The sequence below is a fragment of the Pseudorasbora parva genome, chromosome 2 (genome assembly GCF_024679245.1).
Source record: "Pseudorasbora parva isolate DD20220531a chromosome 2, ASM2467924v1, whole genome shotgun sequence".
Lineage (NCBI taxonomy): Eukaryota > Metazoa > Chordata > Actinopteri > Cypriniformes > Gobionidae > Pseudorasbora > Pseudorasbora parva.
Window position 1 is genome coordinate 1,951,471 of NC_090173.1, and position 15,597 is coordinate 1,967,067.

The window sequence follows — 15,597 nt, forward strand, 5'->3', positions numbered from 1 at the left end:
ATAGTAATAAATGCTGTTAAAAGGATTGCGCTCTTATACATTGCATTACGGTATGCAAGATTGCCTGGAGTTTCTATTTGGAGTTTTTACTTGAACATAACATCAGTTCACATTTTTCTTCAGCTTAGAACATCACGTAATCACAACGTCATCACGTACAAAAGCCGTATACCTCCAAATAAAAACTCCATTGCATTACTGAAGAAGAGACAACCCTTAGCCAATTGTCTTCATAAAGATTTATTCTTGCAAGAAGATAAATATGCATTGAGAAACGTTTCGTTTGTTTTCCCACACGCAAGTGAAAGTGCGCACTCGGGTGCTCAACAAATTCATTTTGGTTATATAAATGCAATGTATTGATTAACTTTTAAAGTACAGCACTCTCCTCACAAACCCATCAACCAGACTGACTGAGCCAACAAGGACTCGATCTGGAGTTCGAACCTTCGGAGACGCAAAGCGAAACCATTGGATAGAAAGTAAGGCTTCATTTGTCATCGCTCACATGACTCTGGTTATACAACACACCCCCTGATACGGAGCTTTTCTAGAAATTGTCTTAATAATAATAATAATAATAATAATAATAATAAGTTTTATTTATATAGCGCCTTTCCAGAGCTCAAGGACACTTTACAATAAACAAACAACAATAAAGCCAATTGACAAACAGAGTAGACAGAACAACAGTAGGCAATTGAGAGTGCAAGTATAATAATACAGAAATCGGAGTGAGAAAAAAAAAAAAAAATCTTTAAGACCTATAACATTCAGAAAAGAGGTGTGTTTTGAGCATGGATTTGAAATCAGAGATAGTGGCAACAAAACGGAGTGATCGGGGTAGAGAGTTCCATAATTTGGGTGCTATTACACTTGTATGTGCGATACGTGCATCGAAGCTTCAGTGTCATACGTAACATCACTAGTATGGTGTATGGTGTTTTGGCTGTAGTGTCAGGTAAAGAGCTGTGAAGTGTCTCAGCTAAGTTGTGTAAAACCACTATAGCATGGTGAGCTGTTACGTGTTACAGCTAATGTTTGCACTCCTAAAAGGTGGGAGCGGTGTGCGATAACACTGATGGAATTACAAGGGGGTGGAGGAAAACGCCACAATGACAGCAGAGCACATGGCGAACTGTCCAAACAAAATGACGTGACACGACAATTTAGGACAGATCAGGTTGAAGACATGACAGCAGATTCTTTGTTTTTAAGTAGCTCGAAAGCCAAGGGAGAGTTGCTAGATTTGGAGCCGTTAGGGTGCATATAGATTTCTAGGCTAGCGTTCTGGTGCTCTTCTTCAGAATGAAGGCAGATGTGATTTCAGAACTGAGGAATGAGTGAAAGTCTTCCCGCATTGATCACGTGTGTACGGTCTCTCACCGTTGTGGATCCTCATGTCAATCATTATTTGAGGGCAGAGACAGATTCTTTGGCTTGTTTTTTCTTTCTTGATCACGTTCATCACGTCTAAAAGAAACATTAAATCAAGTGAGATTTCAAATGAGAGACAAATGTGAAGCTCAAAGTCAAGATCACTGAGGAGTTCAATAGTCATTTTAATCCCATCAAATCTGAAATGAAGATGATTTGTGTTATAAATCACTAGTTTGGTCCTGCAGCTCTAGATTACATGTATGCACAATCACATTTATAGACATAAACTATCAGAGTTAGACACTGACTACGTTTACATGGACAACAATACTCCGATATTAATCTGATTAAGACAATACTCCGATATTAATCTGATTAAGACAATACTCTGATATTAATCTGATTAAGACAATACTCTGATATTAATCTGATTAATACAATACTCCGATATTAATCTGATTAAGACAATACTCTGATATTAATCTGATTAAGACAATACTCCGATATTAATCTGATTAAGACAATACTCCGATATTAATCTGATTAAGACAATACTCCGATATTAATCTGATTAAGACAATACTCCGATATTAATCTGATTAAGACAATACTCTGATATTAATCTGATTAAGACAATACTCTGATATTAATCTGATTAAGACAATACTCTGATATTAATCTGATTAAGACAATACTCCGATATTAATCTGATTAAGACAATACTCCGATATTAATCTGATTAAGACAATTCTCTGATATTAATCTGATTAAGACAATACTCTGATATTAATCTGATTAAGACAATACTCTGATATTAATCTGATTAAGACAATACTCCGATATTAATCTGATTAATACAATGCTCTGATATTAATCTGATTAATACAATACTCTGATATTAATCTGATTAAGACAATACTCCGATATTAATCTGATTAAGACAATACTCCGATATTAATCTGATTAAGACAATACTCCGATATTAATCTGATTATTTAAATACTCCGATATTAATCTGATTAAGACAATACTCCGATATTAATCTGATTAATACAATGCTCTGATATTAATCTGATTAATACAATACTCTGATATTAATCTGATTAATACAATACTCTGATATTAATCTGATTAAGACAATACTCCGATATTAATCTGATTAAGACAATACTCCGATATTAATCTGATTAAGACAATACTCTGATATTAATCTGATTAAGACAATACTCTGATATTAATCTGATTAAGACAATACTCTGATATTAATCTGATTAAGACAATACTCTGATATTAATCTGATTAAGACAATACTCTGATATTAATCTGATTAAGACAATACTCTGATATTAATCTGATTAAGACAATACTCTGATATTAATCTGATTAAGACAATACTCTGATATTAATCTGATTAAGACAATACTCTGATATTAATCTGATTAAGACAATACTCTGATATTAATCTGATTAAGACAATACTCTGATATTAATCTGATTAAGACAATACTCCGATATTAATCTGATTAAGACAATACTCCGATATTAATCTGATTAAGACAATACTCCGATATTAATCTGATTAAGACAATACTCTGATTAAGAGGCTATCATGTAGACAGCGATTTCTAATTACCTTAATCTGATTAAAGTCATAATCTAACTAAACATAAATCAAATTAAGACATGTGGAGTATGCCTATTTTAGTCGCATTATCGGAGACATGTACTCACCATAATCTAATTATTAGTCGTGTCGGAGATTTCGCCGCATTTTGTGACAGGACACATAACACAGAACATAGCGTGGCATGGGGACGTAATGACGTGCCATAATCGATCTATGTTCTATCACATGTAAAACGGGAACATGAGCGGAGTACTCTAAACCAGGGGTTTTCAAACTTTATGATGCAAAGGACCCCCAAATAGGATGAACCTTTATGGGGGACCCCCTTCCTCAATCCAGCTATATATTTTTATGTATAAACATACATGAAACTGTTAGATATATAGTAAGTGTGACATTATAAATTCAACATATTGTTTCCAAACTTAAATTGGCTGGATGTATAAACCTGAAGAAGAACATTTTTAATGAAAAATTAATTGTATATGCAACTTTCACAATAATGTATGTAAACAGCTTACGTACCGCGTTAAGAATACTGCTCTACAATCCCAGTGAGTGAGATAAAGGGGACTATAGTGAGAAAAACTCACTAGAAACATACAAAGCAAATATATACAATTCTGTTTGTATATGGCAAACAAGGAGAGAAACAGAAATTAAACAGATTGTTCAGAAGACTTCATACATTTTTGCTTTGTCTTTTAATCCTCTGAAATTTTCTGGAGGACCCTTGGGGGTCCCCGGACCCCAGTTTAAAAACCCCGGCTCTAAATGCAACTCATGTAAACACCTTAATCAGAATATTGTCTTATTTAGAATAAGGTCAATAATTAGATTACTGCTGTCCATGTAAACGTAGCCAATGTGTCAGGACCCACTGATTGTTGTAAACATACTTTAGAGCAGGGGTGTCCAACCCTGGTCCTGGAGAGCTACCATCCTGGAGATTTTAGCTCCAACCTGAATTAAAGACACCTGAACCAGCTAATCATGATGGTCAGGGTGCTAGATGATCACAGACAGGTGTGTTGGAGCAGTGTTGGAACTGAAATCTGCAGGATGGTAGCTCTCCAGGAGCAGGCTTGGACACCCCTGCTTTAGAGTTAATATTGTAAGGATATTGAAAACTATGTTGATAACTTTTAAATTCTGAAGCAGAGCGATGACATCTCAGTTCATCTTGTGTGTACAACATTTAGCCAAATTTCTTAAAAACTTTCAAGCAGACTGTTTTTAAATCTACTATCTGAAAAACAACGTTTGACCCTGGAGAATTACTCAATTACAGACCAATCTCAAATCTACTCTTTTTTGTTAAACTAGAAAAGGCAATGTCCTCACAACTATGTTTTTTTTTTTTAAAAATGGTATCTGTGAGGATTTCCAGTCAGGATTTAGACCGTATCATAGTACTGAGACTGCTCTAATTAGAGTTACAAATGATTTACTCTCATCATCATATTAAAGCATCGAATAACTAACTGAAGTCAAACTTACAGGAGTTAACAGATACCAATCAACCAACAACATGTCCTGTCGCTCATCATGGCTATTCTGAGACTTACCGGGATCTCAGACTGTGGTGATGTGGTTTCTCCACTGCATGGATCTTCATGTGTTTCTTCAGATAACTTTTAAAAGAGAAACTCTTCCAGCACTGATCACACGAGTGCGGCTTCTCTCTGCTGTGGATCTTCTCGTGTGTTTTCAGATGTCCTGACACTCTGAATCTCTTGTCACAGTGTGAACACTTGTAAGGTTTCTCTCTGCTGTGGATCTTCTCGTGTGTTTTCAGATGTTCTGACCGACTGAATCTCTCATCACAGTGTGAACACTTGTAAGGTTTCTCTCTGCTGTGGATCATCTCGTGTGTTTTCAGATGTTCTGACCGACTGAATCTCTTGTCACAGTGTGAACACTTGTAAGGTTTCTCTCCAGTGTGGATCATCTCGTGTGTTTTCAGATGTTCTGACCGACTGAATCTCTCGTCACAGTGTGAACACTTGTAAGGTTTCTCTCCAGTGTGGATCCTCTCGTGTGTTTTCAGATGTGCTGACTGACTGAATCTCTCGTCACAGTGTGAACACTCGTAAGGTTTTTCTCCAGTGTGGATCCTCTCGTGTGTTTTCAGGTTTCCTGACACTCTGAATCTCTCGTCACAGTGTGAACACTTGTAAGGTTTCTCTCCAGTGTGAATCCTCTCGTGTGTTTTCAGGTTTCCTGACCGACTGAATCTCTTGTCACAGTGTGAACACTTGTAAGGTTTCTCTCCAGTGTGGATCCTCTGGTGCAGTTTTAACTCACTCCCTGTAGTAAAAGTCTTCTCACACTCAAAGCACATGTACTCCTTCACACCAGTGTGTATTTTCTCATGCCTTTGTAAAGTTTGCAGCCTTGGAAAGATCTTTCCACACACAGAACATGAATGTGGCTTCTCCTTCGTATGAACTGTCAGGTGTTTCTTCAGGTTTGATGCACTAAGAAATGTATTTCCACACTGATCACATGAGTACGGCTTCTCTCCGGTGTGAATTCTTATGTGAATCATAAGATTTCCTTTGTATGTGAAACTCTTCCCACAATGATCACATTCGAATGGCTTCTCTCCAGTATGAACTCTCATATGGACATCAAGACGTTGTTTGGTTGGGAAACTCTTCCCACACAGAGTGCAGGTTGTAGATTTCATGGCTCTTGTTTTCTTTATAAATGTCTTTTTAGTCTTTGAGCGACTCAAAGGTTTTTCTCCAGGTTCCACATGATGTTCCTCCTCCACTTCACTCAGTTCTTCACTCTCCTCGCTCTCTTCCATCACGTCTGAAATCAAAGAAAAATTATTAATTTAACTTTCAGGTCATCAAAATAATATGCGTTTTTTATCATCTATGATAATATTGTTTTAACGCATTTCTTTGATATGGGAAGGAAGGAGCCGAGAACTAGTGAACACTGAACTGACTTTAATAAATAAAATCACGCACCGGACTCTTCTTGCTTGTCCACCTCGCCACAATCGTAATTGTTGTTTTACATTATGTGTTACAATGTGACATTATCAAGTACAGTGTTGAGGAAAGTTAATTTGAAAAGTAATGCATTACAATATTTCCTTAAAAAAGTTTTTAAAAAGTAACTAATTGAGTTACTTAGTTACTTATTAAGAAAATTAATGCGCTACATTACTTTTGCATTACTTTTTGTCATCTTTGTTTTTTATAACAAAAAAGTTATATTTTTGCGCAACTGTAAAGACCTCTTCACACCAAAATTGAAATAATAAACCTCAGGTCAAGGTAAAAATGCTAACTCATGCATGTACAGTAGAGGGCGCAGCTCAAACAAACCTTTCAGCTGCGCTGCCCTTCTGGATAATGGAAGAACAGAACGCAGGAGACATAAGTTTAACACTTTTGAAGTAAAAAATAGAAAAAATATCTGAAGTAATTTTTGCTTTTCATCTGAATGTAAAGAAACAAGAAACTGATCGACACACTAATCGATGGCACAAACAGGGGGCAAGACCCAAACGCACTCGAGACGTCAGATTGTCACGAGCTTCATATATTGCTGCCGTTGCATGCTCTACCCCAGACACAAGGATTGCAAACACTAGTTTCCGACCACCATCGATACATCTCGAAAACAGATTTGAAGTATTAATGAATGAGGGTGATGAATCCCCAAACGTGATGAATATGATCGAACACAGATTGCATCAGCCCGCAGCTAACACTAATGCTAACAGGTGCTCAAGGTCGAGCAGACAGCGGCCCTCAGCTCAGAGCACAGCCGAGCCAAGGACTCTGATAGTGGGTGACTCTACAGTCAGAAACATTCGCAGCAGAGATACAACTACATGCTGCCTTCCACAAGCAACCATTTCTGATGTACACAGGGAAATTCAGAACATCCTGATAAAACATAAGACCGCAAATCGACTTATCATTCATGTAGGAAAGAACGATATTCAGAGAGAGCAGTCAGAACTCATGAAGTCGGACTTCAATGAACTTTTTGAAACTCTTAGAAAACTGAAAGTTCAGCCGTTCATCAGTGGACCACTGCCAGCAAGAGGAACAAATAGATTCTCACGATTGCTTGGGCTTAAAGGGGGGGTGAAACACTCAGTTTCAGTCAGTGTCATGTCAATCTTGAGTACCTATAGAGTAGCATTGCATCCTGCATATCTCCGAAAAGTCTTTATTTTTTTTTATAATTATATAAGAAAGATGCGCTGTTCCGAGTCTTTCCGAAAAAAGCCGAGCGGGTGGGGGCGTGTCGTGTGAGCGGAGCTAAATAATGACGTGTGCAGCAGCGCGCTGCTATTGTGTTGAGTGCGTCGAGTGCGTCGTAAAGCTGTCATCCCTAACAGCGGGGAAAAAACTTTATTCAAAATAAAAATATGGCTTTTAATCAGATACAGCCATACATCTATGATCCGGAATCAGACCCAGAGGCTGCAGTTGAACAGGAGCAGCAGCAAAAACGACTAGAGCAGGACGTCTCTATGTGGTACGATATACACTAACTATATAATATGCTTAGCGGCTTGTGTTATTTACATATTTATACTTGAATTATATCGTCGTATTTTTGTCTTTGAAGGTGTACATGTGGGAAGTGCAGTTGTGCACGTGTGTGTGTGTGTGTTTACGCGTGGTTTGTGTAGACAGGTTAAGTTAGTGTTTACATAGAAAGACACGGAATAGTAGCGCATTTGAATGAAGAAGCGTGCTTATTTAGTTCAACATATTTCCCCCCTCTTTGTGTATTGTTGTTTGGAGTGCTTTTACAATACACAAACATAAAGTTACACATATAGTGGCCAGCTAAACAAATGTACACGCACTACACATCGCATGCTCCATTGATCAATTTCTATATATAGTAATACATATAGTAACTATACGTGATCATGTTTGGGCTACTTGATGAGCATAGACACAGACATTTGAAGCAGTCTAACTCACCGCCCGCGGTTCTAACGTTGGGACCTTTATCGTTGGGACTGCTCCATCCTTCAGCATTAGGCTATTGGAAAATCCGGCGTCATGCTGGGCCTTGTTTATGAAACAGTCGGCACCGAAATGCAGCGAACAGATATAAACATTCGCGCAACTCAGTTGCTGATCCGGAAAAGCAAATTACATCCACTGTTGCCTTACCGCGGGGTTTTGGGGGAATCTGTGCAGGACTGTCTTGGTCTGGCAACCAAAAACGCACTTTTTGATGTCATTGTTAATTGTGCACATTACCTGTGCAGCGCAGCCTACGAGCACTTTGATGGGCATAGCCTGTTGCTTTCGCTCTCTCCCTCTCTCTCTCTCCCTCTCTCTCTCTCACACGCTTCCGGTAGAATTGTCCGTAAGGCCCATACAAGGAAATTCCGCCCCCACTAACGTCAATGGGGACGCATGATCGCAAAAAACTTGCCGAAACTTATGACTAACCGGAAGTAGTATTTTTGACAAAGAAATACTCCCATCAAACGTCCACCTTAACTTTTGAAACTTTGTCCATGTTTAGTATGGGATTCCAAGTCTTTAACAGTGTAAAAAGATCAGTATGCATGAAACAGCATTTCACCCCCCCTTTAATACATGGCTGCAAAAAACCTGTAACATGAATGGAGTGAACTTCATTGATAACTTCAATCTCTTCTGGAGTCAGAGACAACTGTTTACATCAAATGGCCACCACCCAAACAAACTTGGTGCAAGAGTGCTAAAGGACAATATTTATTTTTCCCTTCATCATCCTTCAGCTGTGTGTTTTAACCCACTCAACCTGATACAGAGTATGGATGACCACAGGACTTCATTTCAGCTCCTGAATGGACACTCGGCTGACACATCCCACAAGGACAATGAGAACTCCACACAGCCACAACATTTGCTCATGGACACACTCCCAGCTGAGCCCTGCCCACAGAGCTCACTACAGACAGACTGTGAAGGATTAGAACTGCTCCAAGATTCAGCACCTAAAGATGACTTTCTTGAAAATGGACAGCAAAGCCAGGACAACATACTTCAACTTCCGATAACACCAGAGCAACAGCCCCTCTCACCGGACATGTCATTCCTCTCTCCAGCATCCCCGCATCTGGGCTTCTCAGAGAAAATGGAGGAACTGATTTTTGTTGGAACTAGACTATCACACTCAATTGCTGCGAGCCCCCAGATATCAACCAAAAAGCGTCGAACCCCACAACCACCAAAGCCTGTGGGCCCAGCTCCCCCTCCTCCTGTGAGATTTCTTCGGTCACAACGTCAGGGCCCACACCCTCCTCCATCTGTTGTAGGTGAACCAAAAACAACTGATTCCAGCTCTCAGTGATGTGTTTTGGGTCCCCGCTATGATAACAGTACCTTTATCAAATGTTTACAAAACAAGGGGGAACCCAGTGTGCCTGCCTCTTTCTCTATCTCTGTTCTGTTACGTGAAAGAAAGTCTAAGGCCATGTCAGGCCGTTTAACAAACCAATATAATCTGCTGCCTGTTACCTGTCAAACTGAGACTAATGTGGGTGAAAAAATTAATACTGTTAAGTTAGCACTTTTAAACATCTGTTCACTTAAGAACAAATCATTCCTAGTCAGCGACTTAATAACCACAAACAACCTAGATTTTCTGCTTCTAAATGAAACGTGGCTAGAAGAAAACTGTAGTGCAACAGTCCTCAATGAAGCAGCCCCTCCTAACTTTACTTTTATGAGTGTCTGCAGATCTGTTAGGAGAGGTGGGGGTGTTGCTGCTCTTTTTAAAGATGACTTTCAATGTGAGCAAGTATCATTTGGTGAATATTTGTCTCTAGAATATCTGGGTATTGTGTTAAAAGGTTCTCCACGCATCCTGCTTATCATTGTTTACAGGCCTCCAAAGTACTCTCCTGCCTTTATTGAGGAATTTACAGAACTGTTATCAATAATTTCCTCAGAGTTCGACTGTTTTGCTATTGCTGGGGATTTTAACATTCACATAGATAATATTGAATCCAGTACAACAAAAGAGCTCATGACTGTTCTTAACACTTTTGATTTGACACAGCATGTAAATGGACCCACACACAATCGTGGACACACTCTAGATTTACTTATCAGTAAGGGTCTAAACATTTCATCGATTGTTATTAAGGATGTGGCACTGTCTGATCATTTCTGTATTTTCTTTGACATATCAATCACTCCTGCCATTGAAGCTAGATCTGTCTCTGTCAAAAAGAGATGCTTAAATGAGAACACTATTGTGCTGTTTATGAAGGCTTTATCTCTAAAACCAAGCATATCTGCAGACTGTGTTGATTTTCTCCATGACTCCTTTAACTCAAAAGTTAAGACTGTAATTGATGATATTGCTCCTCTAAAAGTCAGGAAAAAGAGTGGCAAACAAAAGGCACCATGGAGAAACTCAACAGCAGTTCAAATAATGAAAAGACAATGCAGAAAACCTGAACGAAAGTGGCGGAAGACAAAACTTGTAGTCCATTATAACATCTATAAAGACAGCCTTCATGCTTTCAATGTTGAACTAGGCAAAGCTAGACAGACCTTCTTCTCAAATATTATAAACAAACACATAAACAACACGCGCACTCTTTTTGCTACTGTAGACAGACTAACAAACCCCGCGGGTCACACTCCTAGTGAAATGCTCTCAGACAGTAAATGCAGCGAGTTTGCTTCCTACTTCTCAGAGAAAATCAAAAATATCAGAAAGGCGATCAGCACATCCTCTAGTTGCTCTGGGATCAGTCAGATCAGACCAAACCCTCGGAAAATTACTATGTCTGATTTCGAAACAATTGACGGTAAAATTTTAGAAGACACAGTACAGCATCTTAAAACATCAACCTGCGCCCTTGACGCACTCCCCACTTATTTTTTCAAAAGTGTGTTTAACTGTTTGGAAGCAGATCTCCTAGAAGTGGTAAACTCCTCACTCCTCTATGGGACTTTTCCAACCGTCCTTAAAACTGCAATAGTTAAGCCTCTTCTGAAAAAGAGAAATCTGGATAACTCCATACTGAGCAACTACAGACCAATCTCAAATCTCCCCTTCATAGGCAAAATCATTGAAAAAGTTGTTTTCAATCAGCTGAACAAATTCTTAAACTCAAACGGATTCTTTGACAATTTTCAATCTGGTTTCCGACTGCATCACAGCACAGAGACAGGGCTCATAAAGATTATAAATGATATTCGCTTAAATACTGATACAGGCAAAACATCAATTCTGGTTCTACTCGATCTCAGTGCTGCATTCCACACTGTTGACCACAACATACTTCTAGACAGGCTGGAGAACTGGGTCGGGCTTTCTGGGATGGTCCTCAGATGGTTCAGATCATACTTAGAAGGGAGAGGTTATTATGTGAGTATAGGAGACCATAAGTCTGAGTGGACATCCATGACATGCGGAGTCCCACAAGGGTCAATTCTAGCACCACTCCTGTTTAACCTGTATATGATGCCACTGAGCCAAATAATGAAAAAGAACAATATTGCTTACCACAGCTATGCTGACGACACCCAGCTCTACTTAGCACTGTCACCTAATGACTACAGCCCCATTGACTCCCTGTGCAAATGCATTGATGAAGTTAACAACTGGATGTGCCAAAACTATCTTCAGTTAAACAAAGACAAAACTGAAATCACTACATTTGGAAACAAAGATGAAATTCTCAAGGTGAACGCATATCTTGAGGTGAAAGGTCTAATAACAAAAAATCAAGTCAGGAATCTTGGAGTGATTTTGGAGTCAGACCTGAGTTTCAGTAGTCATGTCAAAGCAATAACTAAATCAGCATACTATCATCTGAAAAATATTGCAAGGATTAGAGGTTTTGTTTCCAGTCAAGACTTAGAGAAACTGGTTCACGCTTTCATCACCAGTAGGGTGGACTATTGTAATGGCCTTCTCACCGGCCTTCCCAAAAAGACCATTAGACAGCTGCAGCTCATACAGAACGCTGCTGCCAGGATTCTGAGCAGAAGCAGAAAATATGACCATATCACACCAGTCCTCAGGCCTTTACACTGGCTTCCAGTTACATTTAGGATCGATTTTAAAGTACTACTACTTGTTTATAAATCACTCAATGAGCTAGGACCTCAATACATCGCAGATATGCTGATTAAATACAAACCCAACAGATCACTCAGATCAGCAGGATCAAGTCAGTTAGAAATACCAAGAGTTCTCTCAAAGCAAGGAGAGTCTGCCTTTAGCTATTATGCCAGCCGCAGCTGAACCAGCTTCCTGAACAGATCAGATGTGCTCCAACAGTAGCCACATTCAAATCCAGACTCAAAACACATCTGTTCAGCTGAGCATTTACTGAATGAGCACTGTGCCACTGTACGTCCGACTGATTGCACCTTATCTATGCATCTTTTTTTTAAATAATTTTTTATAACTGTTTTAGTTTACCTGTTCTTTTCTTTGGTTATCATCATTTTATTATTTTTAATTCTCTTTACATTGTATTCTTTTTCTTATGCATTTTTAGCCCTATTTTAATTCCTTTCTATGTAAAGCACTTTGAATTGCCATTGTGTATGAAATGTGCTATATAAATAAACTTGCCTTGCCTTGAATCATCAAAAATTAGCAGCAAGACATTGATCAAAAAAAAGGTAGTTTAAATGCATTTTTTTAACAGTTTAATTTAATATTTAATTATTGGAGGTTTGCATAGTATTCTGATTTTGCATTTGACATTTGAGTACTAAATCTATATTGTGCAAATTAGAAAAATGCTCACATTTAGTTTAGAACTACTACAATCTGTTCACACACAACACCTTTGCACTTGCAATTTTTCTTAACGTGGGGACAAGAGGGCTGTCAGACAAATGAATGTGACTCAGATTGATTACTGAAGTAACTAGTTACTTGAAAAAGTAATCTGATTATGTAACTCGAGTTACTTGTAATACATTACCCCAACACTGATAAAGTATGTGCCTTACTTGACAAAAACCACACCTAGAGAATTGTTCATATTTTCTTATTTCTTAGGCTTCACTTTTTCAGTATTCTTGTGCAAGACTGCATTTATTTAAGCAGTTATTTAGACTGTGTTATGTTTTGTGAAGTTATGTATATGATACTGAAGACACACACACACACACACACACACACACACACACACTTCTTTTCTTGTTTTTTATATTTCATATTATGCCATATAGTGCATCCATAAGGTATTCACAGCGCTTCACTTTTTACACATTTTATGTTACAGCCTTATTCCAAAATGTATTCAATTCTTACAAACAATATTTTAAAGTCTTTAAAATACAGTAAAAGTCCTGAACAAAAATGGAAATAATGACTACAGCAGAAACTGCTCAAATTAATAGAGTAACTTAAAACTAGTACTACTAATAATAAGACAACTCAAGAAAAGATGAGAAAACATCCTAAAATAAAGATGGAGATATGGCTCTGAGATTCAAATGCAACAGGTTTACTACAGAAAAGACAATGTTGATTCCCTCATGCAAGATAAGAGAACAATTATCATTTATATATTGATATTCAACTAAACAAATGTAAAATTACTGTACTTATGGGCTATTAAGAGATTTTAAGATTACAATAAGCAGATAAGAAACAAAAATACATTTAAGAGTGTTAGGTCTATAACAAGGTTTGGAAAAAGGAAGATGCTTTTCATTTGAATAATAATTAAGGCTTTAAAAGAGCTGAAATGTCCATCGATCTCAAGTCAGGCAGGGGAACACATGGGACGGATGGTATTCAAATGTGTATTTAATAATCTTACTGGGATTCAGTTATATATCATAATGCATAACGGCTTTAAAAGCTGTAGTATTGTTAAAATGGCATACAGGTCAAGTGTGAGGATAAGTGTACATGACAAACACTATTAATGACAGATGTGGTTGATTTCTAGATTTGACAGAGTGAAAACTGAAGACACCTAACTCTAAGAGAAGTTAAATAAATGATACTTTAAAGGGTTAGATTAAAATGTGATTTCTACGGTTATGATAAAAGAGGACACATACTCTAGACAGAAACAGATGAGAAATAGCCTGTTTTCCAAATGTAGGGCAGTTACAAGCACTTATGCAGGACAACATGCGTAGATATGGATTTGAACATTGATATGACAGGATATCAATAAATAACAAGAAGAAAAAATACCTGTTTGAATAGAAACCGGTACTGAAGAGGGTCCAGTGCCGCAGCTTACTTCTGTTAGGAGTATGGTGTTGAACAGTTTAAGCCGAGGACAGAAGAGCTGCAAAAATGACAACAACCGGTTAGAGATAAGGACGTCAGCTCCAGGATCAGCCCAGTCTCAAGGCCATCAGAAACAACAGGAACTAGGAATTTACCAGACATGAATATGCAGAAACAGCTTTTGATTTAGACTAGGGGTGCCACAATACTCAATATAAGATTGAACCGTTGGGAACGGCATTCAAGGTTCAATACATGCTTTTGAATTGTGTTTTTTTGTCGGTTTTGCATTTAATTAATTATTTCTATTTCTCTTCATTTGAAATATTTCTCTCAGTTTATTTCGGCTCTGTTTGAGTGTACCTGTGAGTCTATGTGCTGATATGAGCAAATATCCAATCATATGAACTAAAGTTAGGCGGTGTCTAGTCGCGTTTTAAAGCCTTGCCTGTTAAACATTTAATTCACGTAACTAAGTATATTTACTCGAGTCCTGTACTGAAGTTCACTGTTTGAGTATCTGTACTTTACTGGAGTATTATTTTTTCTGTAATCTTCTGACTTTAACTTCACTCCATCTGAAAGACAAATATCGTCCTCTTTACTCCACTACATTTCTATCAAGGTCCTCGAAGTGGAAAGTCGTTTCTGTCGCAGCTTTGAAAGTCAGTGATGATTTTTTTCTTCTTTAAAAGGTGTTTGGGTTTTTGCAGAAAGCCTTTCAGGAATCACTCTTGTAGGGTCATGGGAAAAATTGAACAATGAACGGTTTATAGTAAAATGGAAGAAGACGGCTTCTCTGCACAGTGTGTGGACATGGCCATATTTAGAAAGTGTGTTTCAGTTTTCTGAAAAGATTAAAGTTTAGTTTGGGGCGGCAGTGGCTCAGTGGTTCATGTAGGTTGTCTACAAACCAGAAGGTTGGTGGTTCAATCCCCGGTTCCACCTGACCAAGTGTCGAAGTGTCCATGAGCAAGACACCTAACCCCAGCTGCTCCCGACGAGCTGGATGGCGCCTTACATGGCTGACATCGCCGTCGGTGTATGAATGGGTGAATGTGAGGCAAAAATGTAAAGCGCTTTGGATAAAAGCGCTATATAAATGCAGTCCATTTACCATTTAGTTTACTTGGCATACACCTGCATGTCTCATAAAATTTTCAAAGATGTAAATGTCTGGGAGTAAGAGAAGAGTAAAGAGGGAGAATATCAGATGTGTATCAGTGTATTGGATCCGTGCATTCGGCCTTAAAGTGACAGCAGCTTTATAACTTTTAAACAAGTATTTAAATGAGTTTAAGTTAGTCGTCTGCTAGTGTGTCAGATGGAGCGTCACTGACTGGCTTAAACCATGATGGCATAATGTG

General features: G+C 38.2%; 1 protein-coding gene across 1 annotated transcript in view; it reads right to left on the reverse strand.

Moving 5' to 3' along the window:
- Positions 1–256: 256 nt before the first annotated feature.
- Positions 257–15,597, reverse strand: part of LOC137089826 (zinc finger protein 585A-like) — a 56,807-nt gene continuing 41,466 nt past the window's right edge. The window contains exons 6-8 of the mRNA XM_067453403.1: positions 14,192–14,288; positions 4,576–5,827; positions 257–1,473 (exon numbers count right to left, since the gene is read on the reverse strand). Of these exons, the coding sequence (XP_067309504.1) occupies positions 1,404–1,473; positions 4,576–5,827; positions 14,192–14,288 (1,419 nt within the window). The 3' untranslated portion in view covers positions 257–1,403. The remainder of the gene's footprint in view (positions 1,474–4,575; positions 5,828–14,191; positions 14,289–15,597) is intronic.